We start from the raw sequence: 23094 nt of genomic DNA on the forward strand, positions 1-23094 counted from the left end.
ACCCTCTGATAAGCCTACTGCTCGACCACACTACCACAAAATAGAGGATTAGAATTCTCTTTTTGCCACTATCTTACCTCTAAGGGGAACCCTTGGACTCTATGCACACTATTTCTTACTTTGAAATAGTATATACAGAGCCAACTTCCTACAACCAGGAGACTGAACATATTACGGTTAACCAGAACATTCTTGATGAGGCTTTGGAAGATAGTTTTTTACATCACTAGGCTCTAGCCTGCACATGGTTCATATTGCATTCAACAGAGGTTCTGTCGCCTTCATAATGGTAAACTTGTCTCATCGAGATAGGTGATAGTTTGGCTTGTGTGGTGATTTACAAAAAAAAATAAGTGGCTGCTTTGGATGTCCAGTAAGGGACCGGAGATTTTTCAGTTTCGGGGGCAGCAGCCCCTCCTGTGTGAGTAATGTGTATTGTGGACCATTTTTGTGGCAAAACTTAGCTCATGTACAGCTAAGTCAAAGGAGCTCGAGGAGTTTTACCCAAGCTTACCATAGGCCTTATGTGCCTGTTCCAGCGGATGAAAAGGGAGCACCGCTGGGGTACTTGGTTGTGTTTTGTAACTGACACCAACCCCAGTCGATTTATGTCCAGGTCCATAGAGGTGGTAGCTGTGTTAGGAAAACTAAACCCGGTTTTCTTTTTAAGCTCTGTCTAGGCCTGAGCACAAATTAGCCTGGCTATCTTAAATTTATGCTGAGGGTCTTGTAGTGATGTCAAAAGTGCTAGGGATCACCTCAGTCCAGTCTCCAACATTGACTATTTTTGGACCAATTCATCCCTATGACTGCTGGAATGGATGAATAGTGAGCTATATCTGCTGGATGTATTGTTAGTAGACTGATATAGAAGAAGACATGGACCTTTCAGAAGTCCACAACCCATGTCCCCTATTGTCCAGTGTGTTGCTTTAGGGTTTATCCTTTACCCACACACCACTCCGTACTTTTTATGCAGTGGTTACATCCTGGCTACAGACCTGCGACTTCAATCCATATATATATATATTTTTTTTCTGTGTAGGTATTTCAACGTTGCACCAGTTCCGCAAGGTTGCAGGTCAGCAGTTCTGAGAAAATGCATTAAACCTTGCTTCAAATCAGTGTAAAACTGGACGAAGTGATGTGCTTTGATCTTTGGCTTGGCATTCCAATCCAAGCTTGCCTACTTGATCAGAGACCAGGGCAAATTACTTAATTTCGCTGTTTCTTTTAACACAGCCACCAAACAGGTTGCAGCTATGTTTGCTTTTGATTGACACCCTACCACGGGCCTCCTACTGTTAGTAAAATGTTTGTTTTACTCTCCAGTGCTGTTCAGGGGAAGTACATATTGTATGGGAAGGAAAGGTTTGGTTCTATATTAGTAGGTTCATTCATGCTCCCCGAAGGGGAGGTTATTCATCAAGCGATGGTAAATGGTCTTCAGTTCTCTAACGCAAGCAGTGTAGACTACTCTATCTTTGTGTTGCTTCTTAGTGAGTGAAACTGTAGATTCAGACTTGCCAATTTTGTTTTTCTAGGTTCCGGCCTTCGAGGGAAATGACGGATTTTGTGTGTTTGAGAGTAACGCCATTGCTTACTATGGTAAGCTCTATGTTTGACAGTAATTGTTTGTCAAAACCTCTGTCTGTGCTCTCATGTCCTTTTTAATGCGCTATTACTCTGCTTGCTTCCTTCAGTCAGTAACGATGAGCTTCGCGGCATTAACAGGGAGGCAGCTGCCCAAGTCATCCAGTGGGTCAGCTTTGCCGACAGCGAGATCGTCCCTCCCGCAAGCACCTGGCTGTTCCCCACCTTTGGGATTATGCAGTACAACAAGCAGGTAAGATAGCTGGCAGTAGGGTGGAGTTGCTGCTCCTCTCGTTCGTCTAGCACCACAGTATCCTACTCTGCCCCCAACTATGAACCCCCTCCCCCCACCCATTGGGTTAGTCATGCTCAATCCCTTGTTTTTCACGCAGTCCGTTTAGATGGTTGTTTTTTTCATACCCTCTGTTCCCTCTTACAGGCCACAGAACATGCCAAGGAGGAGGTGAAGCGTGTGCTGAGCACCCTGGATGACTATCTGAGGACGCGCACATTCCTGGTGGGGGAGAGAGTCAGCCTGGCTGACATCTCGGTGGTGTGTGCCCTTCTCTGGCTCTACAAGCAGGTGAGAACTGTCTTCGATCTCGTCCTTCCTTGCGAACCTTCTGGGAGGGCCCAAGACCATGTTGTGGTGGGTAAAATTGTTTCCTGAATGCCCACAGGAAAATGGGGGAATTCTGCTCCTTTCTGTTGAGGGCATGAGATCATGCAAATTGGTCGTTGGGTCTTCGGTTAAGGTCTGGGTAAGGTTTGAAAATGTTTGCCTCTTATTATTCTACATTTTAATCTAATGCTTGATCTGTGAACTGACACTCATAAGCTCATTAATTCAATGGACACTTGTAATGGATAGGAATGCTGAGCCCCAAGCTATTCAAGGCTGCCTCTGGTTTTTTAGAAGTGTGCTAAATGAAGGGCTTTGCAGCTTTGTGTAAATTGGAACAAAAAAAAGTTGGCATCTTGAAGCTTAAAGAGTGGAGCTATAAAATAGTTCTCTGTATGGCAGTGTGAATATATTCCCCTTGATGCACTGGGCCAAGACCACCCCCGACGCAGCTCATCAAGCCCTCCGAAGTATTTGCCATCGATTTCCCAAAGTTCTTATTTGTAGGGTGAGACTTGTATTGGAAAGGGAATCGCTGGAATGCAGGTATTACTATTTCCCTTTCCATTGCTTAGGTACTGCCATGGGCAGTTCTTAAGTGGTGGAAGGGAAAAGTGCTCCAAATATGCACTGAGGTTCCTGCAGCCTGATGATGCCTTTCCTTGCCCCTACCCCATTGAGCAGTACACAATGTGATGGGATAGGAGTAGTCCAGCCTGAACTGCAAGAACAGGTGCCCTCTGAACCGTAACCCAGACTGATAATGGCATATTTTGTACTTGTCTGTAGGGTGTTGCTTTATTCAGTAGTACAGTGAGCAGGGGACCCACGTTTATTCATGCCTGTCCCAAGCAGTTACCGGTGCCTTAAATTAACTGAAGCATTCCATCCATTACCTGGTTTGTTGCATTTGATATCCAAAGTGTGACCGGTATGCCCAGAATTTGGTCCTGCACTCACTCTGCCAAACATCGGAAGCAGCACCATTCTGACAAAGCCCTCATGGACCAGAAAATATGGAGTTTCCTTTGTTTTCTTCTAAAGGGTCTGCTCTGATTAGGCAGCGGCCCGCCATACACAAGTGTAATTTTGGATGACAATATCTCTGGACTGATTTCGCCTATCAACTTTTTGTTTGTTGCAGATTGGTGTTTGGCAGTGTTGTATGGGGAAAAATAATCCCCATCCACACCTAAGCTGTATAGCAGACAGCTTTATCTCCCTGAAAAAATGAGCCATTCTGGTATTTTAAAGGGGAGTCATAAAGACGTTAACTGTTGATTCCTTGAACTATAGTTAAAGTACCATGCAGAAACAAAAAAAAGCCTGCTTTTGAATGCCACCTATTCCAGGCTTGTGTTTTTTTTTCTCCTTGTCGTGACCTCTCCATTTTGTTTTGCGTTGTCATGTGCCCCGCCATGGTGAAACCTGTCTATTGCTTGGCTCTCACTCCAGGTCCTGGAGCCGTCTTTCCGGCAGCCATACGTTAACACAAATCGTTGGTTTGAGACCTGCGTGAACCAACCACAGTTCAAGAACGTCCTTGGCGAAGTGAAACTCTGTGAAAAGATGGCGCAGTTTGATGGTGAGATTTGGCTTATCTTTCAGTGGGTGATTGTTTTACAATGGTATGTGTCCTGTTAGGTTTGAGCTAATAATGGCACGTTAGCTCGCTGACTCTGCACAGGTGAATGTGATTGGCAAGATGACGACTCGAAGGCAGTAGTTATAGAACTATTTTTTGTTTATATATTGCCTTTAAATCTTGTCAGCAGGGGTGGTGGACGTATGAAAGCAGGAGTTGCTGCAGTATTCCCACAATAACCCTAAAGGTGTTCAAAAGGGGGAAATGCGCAAATAGAGGCCTTTTAAGTATGGTTTTTATCTTGTTGCACTTGCTAGGAGTTCAGTGACTGTCAAGTGTCATGCAATGTCTTCCGACAAACTGATGCTTATTAAAAACAAAGGCTGGTGTTTAATGTTTTTCCCCTGGTTGCAGAATGGGGTAACTGTATAATGTGATCAAGTGACAATTTTGCTGGAGTACAAGAAATATGAAAGGAAATGCTGCAGTATGTCAAATGTTTTCAAGCATACAACAAAATATAAATACACCTTAAATTATTTCAAAATACATCCGCAGCAAGAAAACTTTAAATGAGATGCAGTTTCTTGTAATACCGGGGTGGGATGGAAATAACTTTCAATAAGATAAAAACAATCAAGGCACTTTACTTGAAATACACAAATGATGCATAGATGCTGACCCTCTAGTTCCCCATGTTTGTGTACTGCATAGGTTAAGTAGTAAAGCTGCATGAGTGAAATATAGTGGCTGTCTCCAGAGACCATTTCAATGGATGTGCTGTATGTAAAATGCAATATCCTAGTGCACTGCTTTATTCATGTAGGCGTAGAACATTGTGCAACTGCACCTACACTATTCACAAACTCAACGGCTTCACAGATACATTGGTAGCAGCACCCCCAGTTTGAAATTTGTTCTAGCACCACTGCTTGTCAGCCTTACAACATTTGAATCCTTTTTTGTATCCTTTCATATACTTGAACCACTACTCTGACACTCGTTTTTAAAAACATAGTTGGAAGCTTCATTGAGTGTTTTTCATTTCCCTTGCAGCTAAGAAGTTCTCAGAGTCGCAGCCCAAGAAGGAAGCCCCTAAAAAAGAAAAGGAGCCCAAGAAGGAAGAGAAAAAGGAAAAAAAGAAAGAAGAGAAGCCCGCAGCTGAGGATGAACCAGATGAATGTGATGAGGTTCTAGCTTCAGAACCGAAGTCCAAGGACCCCTATGCCCACTTGCCAAAGAGGTGAGAGTGGGCATGCCAGGTGTATTGGCTGTTATTAGCATTGTGGAGTGAGGTGGTAAGGGTCTGTGATGCTTGGGCAAATCCATAGAAGAGCATGGTTTGCTGGGCCTGAGTAAGGACTGTGTTGGTAATCTGAATGATTTGAGGGCGAACACTGCAGCTCTCACTGAAGAGGTGGTAGCCAGGGAGTGTAAGTGTGTGTGATGGGGAGTGAATGAGGCCCTTGTTTTTCCTGGGACATCCCAGTAGGTACTGGGCAGTGCCCATTGTGGTTGTTGTAGTGTCCAGCCATGATACAATTGTACTCCAACTGCATAAGGAAGTTACTTCCCTTAGGCACATGACTATAGGTAGCAAGCATTCAGTGCTTTTACTGTAGGATGCAGAAGGGGTTTGAAACTCTGGCTCACTATAATGCTGTATATAACCTAGATGAAACCAGTGCTTCATTGTTGGGAAAATGCCTCTGTTCGATGGCATCTGTCGCTGTAGATACGCATGTTCTGCAATAGCTCGCCATCTGGTGTTGGGCCGGAGTGTTACAAGTTGTTTTTCTTCGAAGAAGTCTTTCGAGTCACGGGACCGAGTGACTCCTCCTTTTGTCTCCATTGCGCATGGGCGTCGACTCCATCTTCGATTGTTTTTTTTCCGCCATCGGGTTCGGACGTGTTCCTGTCGCTCCGAGTTTCGGAACGGAAAATTAGCTAATTTCGGAAGATTTTCGTCGGTATTGTTGCGTTCGGGATCGGCGTACTTAGATTCCACACCGCATCGAAGAGCTCCGGTGCCCTTCGGGGTAGTTTTTCGATCCTCCGTCGGGGCCTGGTCGGCCCGACCGCGTGCTGAAGAACGCCGATGGAACGGACCCCGTTCCGTTTCTGCCCCAAATGCCACAATAAATACCCCTACACAGACCAACACTTGGTCTGCAACCTGTGCCTGTCACCTGAGCACAGCGAAGACACCTGCGAGGCCTGTCGTGCGTTCCGGTCCCGAAAAACACTCCGAGACCGTCGAGCCAGAAGACTTCAGATGGCGTCCGCACCGACAGCCCAACGGGAGTTTGAGGAACAGGAAGAGGAAGGTACCTTCTCGATCCAAGACTCAGACTCCGAAGGATTCGACGATACACAAACCGTGAGTAAGACGTCGAAAACCACACAGAGAAACATTTACAAGGCCCAGGGGACGCCACTGCCATCCGGCCATGGCTCCACCCATAAATTCGGTGACTGACCGTCGGCACCGAAAAAGGCCCAAACAGTGCCGAGATCGTCCGACTCCGGTCGAAACACCGGCACGCAGCCTTCTCGGGACCGAGAAAGTGCTGGAGACAAGCCTCGACACAGAGATGCCGGTGTGGACACGGCTCGACGCCGAGACAGCGGCACCGAAACAGATCGACGCCGAGAAGTTTCGGCCCCGAAAAAGAAAAGTCACCTCGGAGCCGAAAAAACACGCAGACAGGGTTTCGATGCCGAAACAAACTGCAAGCGACCCAGCTTCAGGCTCTTATACAGAAGAGCACTCGCTAACCTCCCAAATGCAGAAGCATAGGTTTGAGGAAGAGCTACAAGCAACTGATGTGGACCATACGCAAAAGCGTATCTTCATACAGCAGGGGACAGGAAAAATAAGCACCCTTCCCCCCATTAGGAGAAAGAGAAGGTTGGAGTTCCAGACTGAACAGACACCACAACCAAAAGTGGTGAAAAGAGTTACCCCACCACCCTCTCCTCCGCCCGTGATTAACGTCTCACCAGCACAAACTCCATCACACTCCCCAGCTCACACCACCATGAGCCAGGGTGACCAAGATCAGGACGCATGGGACCTATACGACGCCCCAGTGTCCGATAACAGTCCGGAGGCATACCCTACGAAGCCATCTCCACCAGAAGACAGCACCGCGTATTCTCAAGTGGTGGCTAGAGCAGCACAATTTCATAACGTAAGCCTCCACTCAGAACAGGTCGAGGATGATTTTTTATTCAACACACTCTCCACCACCCACAGCTCATACCAAAGCCTGCCTATGCTCCCTGGTATGTTCCGGCACGCAAAAGACATCTTTAAGGAGCCGGTCAAAAGTAGGGCAATCACACCAAGGGTGGAAAAAAAGTATAATGCGCCTCCTACAGACCCGGTTTTCATCACTACACAGCTGCCACCAGACTCTGTCGTTGTAGGAGCAGCTAGGAAAAGGGCCAACTCTCACACATCTGGAGATGCACCACCCCCAGATAAAGAAAGCCGCAAGTTCGATGCAGCTGGTAAAAGAGTCGCAGCACAAGCTGCAAACCAGTGGCGCATCGCGAACTCCCAGGCACTACTTGCGCGCTATGACAGAGCCCACTGGGACGAGATGCAACATCTCATTGAACATCTGCCCAAGGACTTACAAAATAGGGCAAAACAAGTGGTTGAGGAGGGACAGGCCATTTCCAACAACCAGATCCGCTCCTCCATGGACGCTGCAGATACAGCTGCACGGACAATTAATACATCTGTAACTATCAGAAGACATGCATGGCTCCGAACGTCTGGATTTAAACCAGAGATTCAACAAGCAGTTCTCAATATGCCTTTTAATGAAAAAGAACTGTTCGGTCCAGAAGTGGACACAGCGATTGAGAAACTCAAAAAAGATACGGACACTGCCAAAGCCATGGGCGCACTCTACTCCCCGCAGAGCAGAGGGAATTACAGCACATTCCGTAAAACGCCCTTTCGAGGGGGGTTTCGGGGTCAAAGCACACAAGCCAGCACCTCACAAGCCACACCGTCCACTTACCAGGGACAGTATAGAGGAGGTTTTCGGGGACAATATAGAGGAGGGCAATTCCCTAGAAATAGAGGAAGATTTCAAAGCCCCAAAACCCCTGCTACTAAACAGTGACTCACATGTCACTCACCCCCTCCACACAACACCAGTGGGGGGAAGAATAGGTCATTATTACAAAGCATGGGAGGAAATCACTACAGACACTTGGGTTCTAGCAATTATCCAACATGGTTATTGCATAGAATTTCTACAATTCCCTCCAAACATACCACCAAAGGCACAAAAGTTAACAACACACCATTCCAATCTCCTGGAGATAGAAGTGCAGGCACTATTGCAAAAGAATGCAATCGAATTAGTGCCAAACACACAAATAAACACAGGAGTTTACTCACTGTACTTTCTGATACCAAAGAAGGACAAAACGCTGAGACCAATCCTAGACCTCAGAGTAGTGAACACTTTCATCAAATCAGACCACTTCCACATGGTCACACTACAAGAAGTATTGCCATTGCTAAAACTACACGACTACATGGCAACTTTAGACCTCAAGGATGCTTATTTCCATATACCAATACACCCATCGCACAGGAAATACCTAAGGTTTGTATTCAAAGGAATACATTACCAATTCAAGGTACTGCCTTTCGGATTAACAACCGCACCAAGAGTCTTTACCAAATGTCTAGCGGTAGTCGCTGCACACATAAGAAGGCAGCAAATACATGTGTTCCCATATTTGGACGACTGGCTAATCAAGGCCCATTCGTTCATACAGTGCTCAAATCACACAAATCAAATCATACAAACCCTCTTCAAACTCGGGTTCACCGTCAACTTTACAAAATCCAACATTCTGCCGCGCAAGGTACAACAATACCTAGGAGCCATAATAGACACATCAAAGGGAGTAGCCACTCCAAGTCCACAAAGAATTCTAAATTTCAACACCATCATACAACGCATGTATCCTACACAAAAGATACAGGCAAAGATGGTATTACAACTCCTAGGCATGATGTCTTCATGCATAGCCATTGTCCCAAACGCAAGACTGCACATGAGGCCCTTACAACAATGCCTAGCATCACAGTGGTCTCAAGCACAGGGTCACCTTCTTGATCTGGTGTTAATAGACCGCCAGACTTACCTCTCGCTCCTGTGGTGGAACAACATAAATTTAAACAAGGGGCGGCCTTTCCAAGACCCAGTGCCACAATACGTAATAACAGATGCTTCCATGACAGGGTGGGGAGCACACCTCGATCAACACAGCATACAAGGACAATGGAACGTACATCAAACAAAACTGCATATCAATCACCTAGAACTTCTAGCAGTTTTTCAAGCACTAAAAGCTTTCCAACCAATAATAGTTCACAAATACATTCTCGTCAAAACAGACAACATGACAACAATGTATTATCTAAACAAGCAGGGGGGGGACGCACTCCACGCAGTTAAGCCTGCTAGCACAAAAGATTTGGCATTGGGCAATTCACAACCAAATTCGCCTAATAGCACAGTTTATACCAGGGATCCAAAATCAACTCGCAGACAATCTCTCTCGATCACCAACAGGTCCACGAATGGGAAATTCACCCCCAAATTCTGAACACTTATTTCAAACTCTGGGGAACACCTCAGATAGACTTGTTTGCGACAAGGGAGAACGCAAAATGCCAAAACTTCGCATCCAGAGACCCACACGAACAATCCCAAGGCAATGCCCTATGGATGAACTGGTCAGGGATATTTGCTTACGCTTTTCCTCCTCTCCCTCTCCTTCCTTACCTGGTAAACAAACTCAGTCAAAGCAAACTCAAACTCATATTGATAGCACCAACTTGGGCAAGGCAACCCTGGTACACAACGCTGCTAGACCTATCAGTGGTACCCTGCATCAAATTGCCCAACAGGCCAGATCTGTTGACACAGCACAACCAAAAGATCAGACACCCAGATCCAGCATCGCTGAATCTAGCAATCTGGCTCCTGAAATCCTAGAATTCGGGCACTTACAACTTACCCAAGAATGTATGGAAGTCATAAAACAAGCCAGAAGGCCATCCACCAGGCACTGCTATGCAAGTAAATGGAAGAGGTTTGTTTGCTACTGCCATATTAATCAAATACAACCATTACACACAACTCCAGAACATGTAGTGGGTTACTTGCTTCACTTACAAAAATCTAACCTAGCTTTCTCTTCCATTAAAATACACCTTGCAGCAATATCTGCATACCTGCAGACTACCTATTCAACTTCCCTATATAAGATACCAGTCATTAAAGCATTCATGGAGGGCCTTAGGAGAATTATACCACCAAGAACACCACCTGTTCCTTCATGGAACCTAAATGTTGTCCTAACTAGACTTATGGGTCCACCTTTTGAACCCATGCACTCCTGCGACATACAGTTCCTAACCTGGAAGGTGGCATTTCTCATCGCCATTACTTCCCTAAGAAGAGTAAGCGAGATTCAGGCGTTTACAATACAGGAACCTTTTATACAACTACACAAAAATAAAGTCGTCCTAAGGACCAATCCTACATTTTTGCCAAAGGTTATTTCACCGTTCCATCTAAATCAAACAGTGGAACTTCCAGTGTTCTTTCCACAGCCAGATACCGTAGCTGAAAGGGCACTACATACATTAGATGTCAAAAGAGCATTGATGTATTACATTGACAGAACAAAAAACATCAGAAAGACTAAACAACTCTTTATTGCATTTCAAAAACCTCCTGCAGGAAACCCAATTTCAAAACAAGGTATAGCCAGATGGATAGTTAAATGCATCCAAATCTGCTACCTTAAAGCTAAACGACAGCTGCCCATTACACCAAGGGCACACTCAACCAGAAAGAAAGGTGCTACCATGGCCTTTCTAGGAAACATCCCAATGCAAGAAATATGTAAGGCAGCCACATGGTCTACGCCTCACACATTCACCAAGCACTACTGTGTAGACGTGTTATCCGCACAACAAGCCACAGTAGGTCAAGCCGTATTAAGAACATTATTTCAGACTACTTCCACTCCTACAGGCTGATCCACCGCTTTTTGGGGAAATAACTGCTTACTAGTCTATGCAGAACATGCGTATCTACAGCGACAGATGCCATCGAACTGAAAATGTCACTTACCCAGTGTACATCTGTTCGTGGCATCAGTCGCAGTAGATTCGCATGTGCCCACCCGCCTCCCCGGGAGCCTGTAGCAGTTTGGAAGTTACCTTCAATTATTTATATATGTATCATCTCAACCTTAAATAGGTGCATACTTAGTCACTCCATTGCATGGGCACTATTACTACAATTCAACTCCTACCTCACCCTCTGCGGGGAAAAACAATCGAAGATGGAGTCGACGCCCATGCGCAATGGAGACAAAAGGAGGAGTCACTCGGTCCCGTGACTCGAAAGACTTCTTCGAAGAAAAACAACTTGTAACACTCCGGCCCAACACCAGATGGCGAGCTATTGCAGAAAATGCGAATCTACTGCGACTGATACCACGAACAGATGTACACTGGGTAAGTGACATTTTCATTTTTACTTATGAACAAGTTCCCAGTCCCCCATTAGTCCATTCTGTCTCATCCTTTTGTGCCCACGCTGTAGGAAGCTGGCCAGGTGTGTGGTGGACACCTATGGTGTTGGCACCTTATACCAGGTCCAGGCAACCCCTATTAGTGAATGAAGACCGTGTCTAGGAAGTTGGGGCACTCTAGAGGTAGCTGTGAATGAGCAGCCAAGACCTATCCAGGAGGAGTGTAAATAACTTGCAATACCACAGCAGTCACACATCAGCTTTCCAGACCTGAAAGAACCAGTGTTGCAAAAATAAAGTTACGTTATCTAGTTCAGTGTTATTAAAATAAAGTAGCACACTATATATATTTTCTCGGCACTGGTAAGAAATAGTGAGGGTCCTAGGGGAGGGGCCAAACCATGTACTAAAATAGTGGAATGCTAAGTGAAGTCCCCCACCCAAGGATATGAAGTCGTTAGAAGGGAGCTGGGAGAACATGGGACCCTAAGAGGTAAGTAGCTTAGTCATTGTCAGTCTCTCTCCCCCCCCCCCCTCTTGACCAGGAGAGCAGAGGTAAGTACCTGGTGTTCCCAAGGACTAACAAGAGGACTTAAAAAATGGATTGTGCAAGTACATGACCAGACCAGCGGAGCCCAAATGTGGATTCTGGAAGAGGAGGGCCTGCAAAAGAAGGGGGATGGAGTCCAGTCCACGATGGAGTGTCCAGTCGGGGGAGGCACTACCCGCTCATCTGCAAATGAAGATCCAGGTCGATAAAGATCTGCTGTGGAGTCCAGGAGCTGCAGTGAAGTTCTTGGAGCTGTGCAGATGATGTCCCATGTCGGTCACCGGGTTGCAGTCTGTCAGTGGTTAGAACCACCACAAACTTAGGCAAATGCAAGAGAAGGCAAAAGAATACTTGCAGGGTTGCAGTTTTTTGTCGGTTCCTGAAGCCTAGGGACAGGACAGAGACTACACTCCTGGCTAGGTGCAAACCTACCAATGCCAACAGGCCTTTCTTGAGTTGCAGGCAGATGATGCACAAGAGGATGCCAGGGCAACAGTAAAGTCGAGGAAAACGGGGAAATCTGGTAAGGGAGCCTCTATTTCAAAACATAGAATCCCCCCCACCCCCTCCTCCCACCTCTAGCCTTTCTCATAACGCACAGCTATTTTGGGCGGGGGGGGACCTATAGATTTCCAGTCTGCTGGGAAGAAAGCACCTAAGACCATAGTTTGAAAGTGCTGCTGCTTACAAATCCACACACCTTCTCCCCCACCACTCAATGTACCTCCTTGATGACTCAGCCAAGAAGCTTCTCCCTTCGAGGAAGAGCACTTTAAAAGGGGTGCAGATTAGCTGGTTCCACCAGAGTCGGGACAAGAGTCTACTTGCTGCACATCCACATCTCAAAGGACTGATCATCTGCCCCTTTCTAGACCTGCAGTCACTAAATCAGTATTTTCATAAAAGGTGTTCAGTTCCTAACAAAAACATGACAGCGAGACAATTCGTCACCCCTGGTATGACTGGCTGGAAGGAAATAAATTTAATTTAAAAGCAAGAGCCCTCACCTACTCAGTTGGGTGACATGCTTCATCTTTGGGCAGCTCCTCATTAGGCTAGCGCTGCAGTGCCTAATAGGCACCCACAAGGGAGCTCTTTGCCAGAGATCTTTTATGAAAAAGTGCAGATAAAGAAGTGGAAAGAATGGAAGTTAATGGCTAAAGGACACCGAAGCTGTTTCTCAAGGTGGGACTTGTTGTGATTTAAAAAAAAAAAAGTAACCAATGAAAGGAAATGTTTCCTTGTATTAGGATAGATCAGGGTCGACCCTAATTCCTGTTAGACATTGCGGCAGCCTAACGAGGAGTGGCCCAGTGATAAAGCTGCACAACTCGGGAGATAAGGAATTCATGTATTTTCTGCTTCTCGATGACTGGGTAATAAGGGCAGCAGCAGACCGTAATGCTCAACACGTTCAGTTGGGTCCCTACGGCACCATAAAAGCAAAGAAATTCCAACTCCAAAAAGATCCAGCCCTTCTTGGACTCGGTGGAAAACTCTGAGCCTAACCCAACATACAGAGGATAATTGGCATATCAACAGCGGCTGCTTTTTTTTTTTTTTTTTTTTTTTTTTTTTTCTTCCCCCCATTCCGTTCGCCCACTGCCTAAGAACAGTAATAAAGGTCTTGGCTATGATAGCTTTCAGCATAGTGACTGTACCTCTGATTTAGACTACGTAAGTGCCCTTTCAAACAGTGCCTTGCGAGGTAATGGACGTAAGTGAAGGGTTATTGGAAGGACCTAGTATTAATGAAGGCCACCAGTCTGCATTACTCTGTAATGTGGAACAGCAACAACCTGTTACTTGGCAGGCCTTTCTTGGACCCACTTATGCTCCTAACAGTTACCAAGATGCATCACTCACTGGGAGGAAAAACAGGCTGATGGATTGAATGCATGAATTCATCCCAGCTACAGGCAATCACTTGGGCTATATCCCAAACCATCGCTGTTGCCCACGGTACTACCTCAGTTTGGACCCAGCCATGTGCAAATCAGTTTTGACCCTGTTCCTCGTGGGAACAGTGCGACCCAAACTGTCAGGCCAGGCTCTCCCTGAACTGGAACGCAAGCAACTTTGGACTGGTTTCACCCTAGTTAGGGCGCTTCTGCTGGGTATAGTTTGGTTTCAGTGAGCCTGCGACCCAGGTCTGGGCATACCTGGTGCATTTAGGGCATCAAATGCAAAAACGGGGGGATGGCAGCTATTCCCACCTGGTGAAAGCCCATGTTGGACACATTCATTAAAGTGTTCATGATGGCTGTGGACATTTTAACAACCTTCTCCCTCGGTGGGTGTGCTTTTTTTTCCCACCGCTTCCATTTTGTCTGGTTTGTGGTTGATCAGTGGTGAGGTGTCATTCCACATTTGTCTGTCATAGTGGCCCATCATTACTATGGCATTTAGTTTTTTTTTTTTTTTTTTTTTTTGCGGTTGCTTCCATGAAACGAACCCTACGGCCCATTTTATCCAGACTGTCCCTGACGGGTGATGCTTACGATGGAGTGATCCAGTTCTTTGACCTGTGTTGCGTTGCTGAACCTGTAAGAGGCCGGGGCTGAATCTGATGTTCTGTTACATCTCCAGATGGGGTACCACTGCTGGAACGGTATCATGTTCATCAGTTTTAGTCCTGCTGACCATAGAAATTGTAGTATGAGTTTCACACCTGCTGCTTGAAATAGAGGAAATGTTGTTCCACAGAAGCCATCATCAGATTGTCTTTTAGCTGCCCTTTCCATAAAAGCAGGCTATGGTGTCTGGCGGTGAGCCTGGTTGAACAGGCCATTTTTGTCTCTTCCTTGTATAAGAAGTAATTATTGCTTTCTGCACTGCATTTGTGGCCTCCCAGTGGGAGCGTGCCCTTTTCCTCAAAGTCTGAGGACTGACTAATTTTACTCACCCATGTCCCATAGGGTTTGCGGGACTAGAGGTGGGGGAAATATTCCTAGGCGGTATCTCCGGCAGCGCAGGAGGCAAGGGTGGATGCAGGTAGCAGTGGTGGAGGCGCAAGTGAAAGACAGTAAGCTGAAAATGTGTTGCTCGACTGGGAGCTGAGAAGGAAGCCTTTAGAAAAGTGTTCATCTACTTTGATATGAATACAACGGTCACTTGCATCACTTTAGGGTTTTTGTGTCTGCAATGCTGCCACTATGGTATGTGTTGTCGGCTAAAATGATTTGTGCTGGTAGTTATATTCTTGGTTCCCTACTTTCAAAGCGGCCTCACATTCGTGAATGTAATGTACATCTAGCAGTGCAGGGCATCATATCATGCTGTGTCTGAGGGGATGTCCTTGTCACTAAAGATCTTTTAACTCTGATTCCAGAGTGGGTGAGCAAACATGCTGCCAGTTCTGTTGGTGGAAAGGAGAATGGAGCAGACCATGTTGCAGGGCTGGCTTTTGGGCGGTGCGAGCGGTGTGACTGCACCGGGTGCTGACCTCAGGGGGGCGCTGTTTAGCAATAACTTCCGAAACTTGCTATTTAAAAGCACCTCCTGAAAAGTTCTTGTGCATTTAGCCTTCAAGAAACAATTAAAATGTCAAGATACCTCTTGTGATTAATGTTCCTGCTAGAGAGAGAGTTTTGCCTAGTGGCAACTTTGACTCCACATAAAATAGCATAGAGGGTTAATATGCCTGCTGCAAAAAACAGAACTATGGGGCATATTTACGAAAAGTGGCGCTGGGCACAGTTCAGCGTCACTTTTCTTGCACCCATCGGCGCCCCCCTAACGCCACCATGTGTCATTTAAAAAATTCGTGCACCATGGCGGTAGATAGGGGACTAGTCAGAAGTGTTTATGCTGGTCCGGCGCTTTGCAGGATTAGCGTAAAAAATGTTGACGCTAATCTTGCAAAGCACCCGGACGCCCATTGTAACCAATGGAAGCCTCCTTTTTTATGCCTGCTCAGACCAGGCGTTAAAAGTTAAGGGAAAAAATTACACAAAGAAATCTAACAGTTCGGTGGCATGTGTAGCTGCAGATACACATGCTGTGCATAGTCCGCCGTCTGGTGTTGGGTCGGAGTGTTACAAGTTGTTTTTCTTCAAAGAAGTCTTTTCGGGTCACGAGACCGAGGGACTCCTCCCACTTCGGTTCCATTGCGCATGGGCGTCTACTCCATCTTAGATTGGTTTTTTTCCGCCATCGGGTTCGGACGTGTTCCTTTTCGCTCCGTGTTTCGGGTCGGAAAGTTAGTCAGACTCAACGGAAAATTTGTCGGTATTGTTTCGTTCGGTATCGGGATAGTTAGGGCAAATCGACACCGAGCCTTAAAGAGCTCCGGTAACCCTTCGGGGTATTTTCGATCCCCTGTCGGGGCCTGGTCGTCCCGACCGCGTGCAACATTGAGACTGATGGAACGGACCCCGTTCCGATTCTGTCCTAAATGCCACAGTAAATATCCTTATACAGACCAACATTTGGTCTGTAACTTGTGCCTGTCCCCCGAGCACAAGGAAGAGTCGTGTGAGGCCTGTCGCGCGTTTCGGTCGAGAAAAATGCTCAGGGACCGAAGAGCCAGGAGGTTGCAGATGGCTTCCACGCTGACAGGACAACAAGGGTTCGAGGAGGAGGAGGAGGAGGAAGAAGAAGAAACTTTCTCCATCCGCGAATCGGATTCCGAAGAATTCGACGTCGACGAGCAACCAACCGTGAGTAAGACGTCGAAAGAAAGATCACACGAACAGACAGACAAAGCCCAGGGGACGCCACTGCCAACAGGCCATGGCATAACCCATAAAGTAGGTGTAGGAAGTTGGCTCTGTATGTGCTATTTCAAAGTAAGGAATAGCATGCACAGAGTCCAAGGGTTCCCCTTAGAGGTAAAATAGTGGTAAAAATAGATAATACTAATGCTCTATTTTGTGGTAGTGTGGTCGAGCAGTAGGCTTATCCAAGGAGTAGTGTTAAGCATTTGTTGTACATACACATAGACAATAAATGAGGTACACACACTCAGAGACAAATCCAGCCAATAGGTTTTGTTATAGAAAAATATCTTTTCTTAGTTTATTTTAAGAACCACAGGTTCAAATTTAACATGTAATATCTTGTTCGAAAGGTATTGCAGGTAAGTACTTTAGGAACTTCAAATCATAAAAATTGCATGTATACTTTTCAAGTTATTGACAAATAGCTGTTTTAAAAGTGGACACTTAGTGCAATTTTCACAGTTCCTGGGGGAGGTAAGTTTTTGTTAGTTTTACCAGGTAAGTAGGACACTTACAGGGTTCAGTTCTTGGTCCAAGGTAGCCCACCGTTGGGGGTTCAGAGCAACCCCGAAGTCACCACACCAGCAGCTCAGGGCCGGTCAGGTGCAGAGTTCAAAGTGGTGCCCAAAACACATAGGCTAGAATGGAGAGAAGGGGGTGCCCCGGTTCCGGTCTGCTTGCAGGTAAGTACCCGCGTCTTCGGAGGGCAGACCAGGGGGGTTTTGTAGGGCACCGGGGGGGACACAAGCCCACACAGAAATTTCACCCTCAGCAGCGCGGGGGCGGCCGGGTGCAGTGTAGAAACAAGCGTCGGGTTTGCAATGTTAGTCTATGAGAGATCAACGGATCTCTTCAGCGCTGCAGGCAGGCAAGGGGGGGGGGGGGGGGGGGGGGGTTCCTCGGGGAAACCTCCACTTGGGCAAGGGAGAGGGACTCCTGGGGGTCACTTCTCCAGTGAAAGTCCGGTCCTTCAGGTCCTGGGGGCTGCGGGTGCAGGGTCTTTTCCAGGCGTCGGGACTTAGGTTTCAGAGAGTCGCGGTCAGGGGAAGCCTCGGGATTCCCTCTGCAGGCGGCGCTGTGGGGGCTCAGGGGGGACAGGTTTTGGTACTCAGTCGTAGAGTAGTCCGGGGGTCCTCCCTGGGGTGTTGGTTCTCCACCAGCCGAGTCGGGGTCGCCGGGTGCAGTGTTGCAAGTCTCACGCTTCTTGCGGGGAGCTTGCAGGGTCTTTAAAGCTGCTCCTTGAAACAAAGTTGCAGTCTTTTTGGAGCAGGTCCGCTGTCCTCGGGAGTTTCTTGTCTTTTTCGAAGCAGGGCAGTCCTCAGAGGATTCAGAGGTCGCTGGTCCCTTGGAAGGCGTCGCTGGAGCAGAGTTCTTTGGAAGGCAGGAGACAGGCCGGTGAGTTTCTGGAGCCAAGGCAGTTGTTGTCTTCTGGTCTTCCTCTGCAGGGGTTTTCAGCTAGGCAGTCCTTCTTCTTGTTGTTGCAGGAATCTAATTTTCTAGGGTTCAGGGTAGCCCTTAAATACTAAATTTAAGGGCGTGTTTAGGTCTGGGGGGTTAGTAGCCAATGGCTACTAGCCCTGAGGGTGGGTACACCCTCTTTGTGCCTCCTCCCAAGGGGAGGGGGTCACAATCCTAACCCTATTGGGGGAATCCTCCATCTGCAAGATGGAGGATTTCTAAAAGTTAGAGTCACCTCAGCTCAGGACACCTTAGGGGCTGTCCTGACTGGCCAGTGACTCCTCCTTGTTGTTCTCATTATTTTCTCCGGCCTTGCCGCCAAAAGTGGGGGCCGGGCCGGAGGGGGCGGGCAACTCCACTAGCTGGAGTGTCCTGCTGGGTTGGCACAAAGGAGGTGAGCCTTTGAGGCTCACCGCCAGGTGTGACAATTCCTGCCTGGGGGAGGTGTTAGCATCTCCACCCAGTGCAGGCTTTGTTACTGGCCTCAGAGTGACAAAGGCACTCTCCCCATGGGGCCAGCAACATGTCTCGGTTTGTGGCAGGCTGCTAAAACTAGTCAGCCTACACAGACAGTCGGTTAAGTTTCAGGGGGCACCTCTAAGGTGCCCTCTGTGGTGTATTTTACAATAAAATGTACACTGGCATCAGTGTGCATTTATTGTGCTGAGAAGTTTGATACCAAACTTCCCAGTTTTCAGTATAGCCATTATGGTGCTGTGGAGTTCGTGGTTGACAGACTCCCAGACCATATACTCTTATGGCTACCCTGCACTTACAATGTCTAAGGTTTTGTTTAGACACTGTAGGGGTACCATGCTCATGCACTGGTACCCTCACCTATGGTATAGTGCACCCTGCCTTAGGGCTGTAAGGCCTGCTAGAGGGGTGTAGGAAGTTGGCTCTGTATGTGCTATTTCAAAGTAAGGAATAGCATGCACAGAGTCCAAGGGTTCCCCTTAGAGGTAAAATAGTGGTAAAAAGAGATAATACTAATGCTCTATTTTGTGGTAGTGTGGTCGAGCAGTAGGCTTATCCAAGGAGTAGTGTTAAGCATTTGTTGTACATACACAAGACAATAAATGAGGTACACACACTCAGAGACAAATCCAGCCAATAGGTTTTTATATAGAAAAATATCTTTTCTTAGTTTATTTTAAGAACCACAGGTTCAAATTCTACATGTAATATCTCATTCGAAAGGTATTGCAGGTAAGTACTTTAGGAACTTCAAATCATCAAAATTGCATGTATACTTTTCAAGTTATTGACAAATAGCTGTTTTAAAAGTGGACACTTAGTGCAATTTTCACAGTTCCTAGGGGAGGTAAGTATTTGTTAGATTAACCCGGTAAGTAAGACACTTACAGGGCTCAGTTCTTGGTCCAAGGTAGCCCACCGTTGGGGGTTCAGAGCAACCCCAAAGTCACCACACCAGCAGCTCAGGGCCGGTCAGGTGCAGAGTCCAAAGTGGTGCCCAAAACACATAGGCTAGAATGGAGAGAAGGGGGTGCCCCGGTTCCGGTCTGCTTGCAGGTAAGTACCCGCGTCTTCGGAGGGCAGACCAGGGGGGTTTTGTAGGGCACCGGGGGGGACACAAGTCCACACAGAAATTTCACCCTCAGCGGCGCGGGGGCGGCCGGGTGCAGTGTAGAAACAAGCGTCGGGTTCGCAATGTTAGTCTATGAGAGATCTCGGGATCTCTTCAGCGCTGCAGGCAGGCAAGGGGGGGATTCCTCGGGGAAACCTCCTCTTGGGCAAGGGAGAGGGACTCCTGGGGGTCACTCCTCCAGTGAAAGTCCGGTCCTTCAGGTCCTGGGGGCTGCGGGTGCAGGGTCTCTCCCAGGTGTCGGGACTTTGGATTCAAGGAGTCGCGGTCAGGGGAAGCCTCGGGATTCCCTCTGCAGGCGGCGCTGTGGGGGCTCAGGGGGGACAGGTTTTTGTACTCACAGTCTTAGAGTAGTCCTGGGGTCCCTCCTGAGGTGTTGGATCGCCACCAGCCGAGTCGGGGTCGCCGGGTGCAGTGTTGCAAGTCTCACGCCTTTTGCGGGGAGCTTGCAGGGTTCTTTAAAGCGGCTGGAAACAAAGTTGCAGCTTTTCTTGGAGCAGGTCCGCTGTCCTCGGGAGTTTCTTGTCTTTTCGAAGCAGGGGCAGTCCTCAGAGGATGTCGAGGTCGCTGGTCCCTTTGGAAGGCGTCGCTGGAGCAGGATCTTTGGAAGGCAGGAGACAGGCCGGTGAGTTTCTGGAGCCAAGGCAGTTGTCGTCTTCTGGTCTTCCTCTGCAGGGGTTTTCAGCTAGGCAGTCCTTCTTCTTGTAGTTGCAGGAATCTGATTTTCTAGGGTTCAGGGTAGCCCTTAAATATTAAATTTAAGGGCGTGTTTAGGTCTGGGGGGTTAGTAGCCAATGGCTACTAGCCCTGAGGGTGGGTACACCCTCTTTGTGCCTCCTCCCAAGGGGAGGGGGTCACAATCCTAACCCTATTGGGGGAATCCTCCATCTGCAAGATGGAGGATTTCTAAAAGTTGGAGTCACCTCAGCTCAGGACACCTTAGGGGCTGTCCTGACTGGCCAGTGACTCCTCCTTGTTATTCTCATTATTTTCTCCGGCCTTGCCGCCAAAAGTGGGGCCTGGCCGGAGGGGGCGGGCAACTCCACTAGCTGGAGTGTCCTGCTGGGTTGGCACAAAGGAGGTGAGCCTTTGAGGCTCACCGCCAGGTGTGACAATTCCTGCCTGGGAGAGGTGTTAGCATCTCCACCCAGTGCAGGCTTTGTTACTGGCCTCAGAGTGACAAAGGCACTCTCCCCATGGGGCCAGCAACATGTCTCGGTTTGTGGCAGGCTGCTAAAACTAGTCAGCCTACACAGATAGTCGGTTAAGTTTCAGGGGGCACCTCTAAGGTGCCCTCTGGGGTGTATTTTACAATAAAATGTACACTGGCATCAGTGTGCATTTATTGTGCTGAGAAGTTTGATACCAAACTTCCCAGTTTTCAGTGTAGCCATTATGGTGCTGTGGAGTTCGTGTTTGACAGGCTCCCAGACCATATACTCTTATGGCTACCCTGCACTTACAATGTCTAAGGTTTTGGTTAGACACTGTAGGGGTACCATGCTCATGCACTGGTACCCTCACCTGTGGTATAGTGCACCCTGCCTTAGGGCTGTAAGGCCTGCTAGAGGGGTGTCTTACCTATACTGCATAGGCAGTGAGAGGCTGGCATGGCACCCTGAGGGGAGTGCCATGTCGACTTACTCGTTTTGTCCTCACTAGCACACACAAGCTGGCAAGCAGTGTGTCTGTGCTGAGTGAGAGGTCTCCAGGGTGGCATAAGACATGCTGCAGCCCTTAGAGACCTTCCTTGGCATCAGGGCCCTTGGTACTAGAAGCACCAGTTACAAGGGACTTATCTGGATGCCAGGGTCTGCCAATTGTGGATACAAAAGTACAGGTTAGGGAAAGAACACTGGTGCTGGGGCCTGGTTAGCAGGCCTCAGCACACTTTCAATTGTAAACATAGCATCAGCAAAGGCAAAAAGTCAGGGGGCAACCATGCCAAGGAGGCATTTCCTTACACAACCCCCCCCCAAACGAAAGAGGATGAGACTAACCTTTCCCAAGAGAGTCTTCATTTTCTAAGTGGAAGAACCTGGAAAGGCCATCTGCATTGGCATGGGCAGTCCCAGGTCTGTGTTCCACTATAAAGTCCATTCCCTGTAGGGAGATGGACCACCTCAACAGTTTAGGATTTTCACCTTTCATTTGCATCAGCCATTTGAGAGGTCTGTGGTCAGTTTGAACTAGGAAGTGAGTCCCAAAGAGGTATGGTCTCAGCTTCTTCAGGGACCAAACCACAGCAAAGGCCTCCCTCTCAATGGCACTCCAACGCTGCTCCCTGGGGAGTAACCTCCTGCTAATGAAAGCAACAGGCTGGTCAAGGCCATCATCATTTGTTTGGGACAAAACTGCCCCTATCCCATGTTCAGAGGCATCAGTCTGCACAATGAACTGCTTAGAATAATCTGGAGCTTTGAGAACTGGTGCTGAGCACATTGCCTGTTTCAGGGTGTCAAAGGCCTGTTGGCAGTCCACAGTCCAGTTCACTTTCTTGGGCATTTTCTTGGAGGTGAGCTCAGTGAGGGCTGTCACAATGGACCCATATCCCTTCACAAACCTCCTGTAGTACCCAGTCAAGCCAAGGAATGCCCTGACTTGAGTCTGGGTTTTTGGAGCTACCCAGTCCAGAATAGTCTGGATCTTGGGTTGGAGTGGCTGAACTTGGCCTCCACCTACAAGGTGTCCCAAGTAAACCACAGTTCCCTGCCCTATCTGGCATTTGGATGCCTTGATAGAGAGGCCTGCAGATTGCAGAGCCTTCAAAACCTTCCTCAGGTGGACCAGGTGATCCTGCCAGGTGGAGCTAAAGACAGCAATATCATCAAGATAAGCTGTGCTAAAGGACTCCAAGCCAGCAAGGACTTGATTCACCAACCTTTGGAAGGTGGCAGGGGCATTCTTTAAACCAAAGGGCATAACAGTAAACTGATAATGCCCATCAGGTGTGGAGAATGCTGTCTTTTCTTTTGCTCCAGGTGCCATTTTTATTTGCCAGTACCCTGCTGTCAAGTCAAAGGTACTTAGAAATTTGGCAGCACCTAATTTATCAATGAGCTCATCAGCTCTTGGAATTGGATGAGCATCTGTCTTGGTGACAGAATTGAGCCCTCTGTAGTCCACACAAAACCTCATCTCTTTCTTTCCATCTGTGGTGTGAGGTTTGGGGACTAAGACCACTGGGCTAGCCCAGGGGCTGTCAGAGCGCTCAATGACTCCCAATTCCAGCATCTTGTGGACTTCCACCTTGATGCTTTCCTTAACATGGTCAGACTGTCTAAAGATTTTGTTCTTGACAGGCATGCTGTCTCCTGTGTCCACATCATGGGTACACAGGTGTGTCTGACCAGGGGTTAAGGAGAAGAG

At 47.6% G+C, this 23094-nt stretch overlaps 1 protein-coding gene across 1 annotated transcript in view; it reads left to right on the top strand.

Moving 5' to 3' along the window:
- EEF1G (eukaryotic translation elongation factor 1 gamma) overlaps positions 1–23094 on the top strand; it is a 92969-nt gene that overhangs the window by 11312 nt on the left and 58563 nt on the right. The window contains exons 3-7 of the mRNA XM_069207080.1: positions 1545–1608; positions 1704–1846; positions 2033–2176; positions 3671–3800; positions 4857–5043. Of these exons, the coding sequence (XP_069063181.1) occupies positions 1545–1608; positions 1704–1846; positions 2033–2176; positions 3671–3800; positions 4857–5043 (668 nt within the window). The remainder of the gene's footprint in view (positions 1–1544; positions 1609–1703; positions 1847–2032; positions 2177–3670; positions 3801–4856; positions 5044–23094) is intronic.

This window comes from Pleurodeles waltl, chromosome 9 (assembly GCF_031143425.1).
Source record: "Pleurodeles waltl isolate 20211129_DDA chromosome 9, aPleWal1.hap1.20221129, whole genome shotgun sequence".
NCBI lineage: Eukaryota > Metazoa > Chordata > Amphibia > Caudata > Salamandridae > Pleurodeles > Pleurodeles waltl.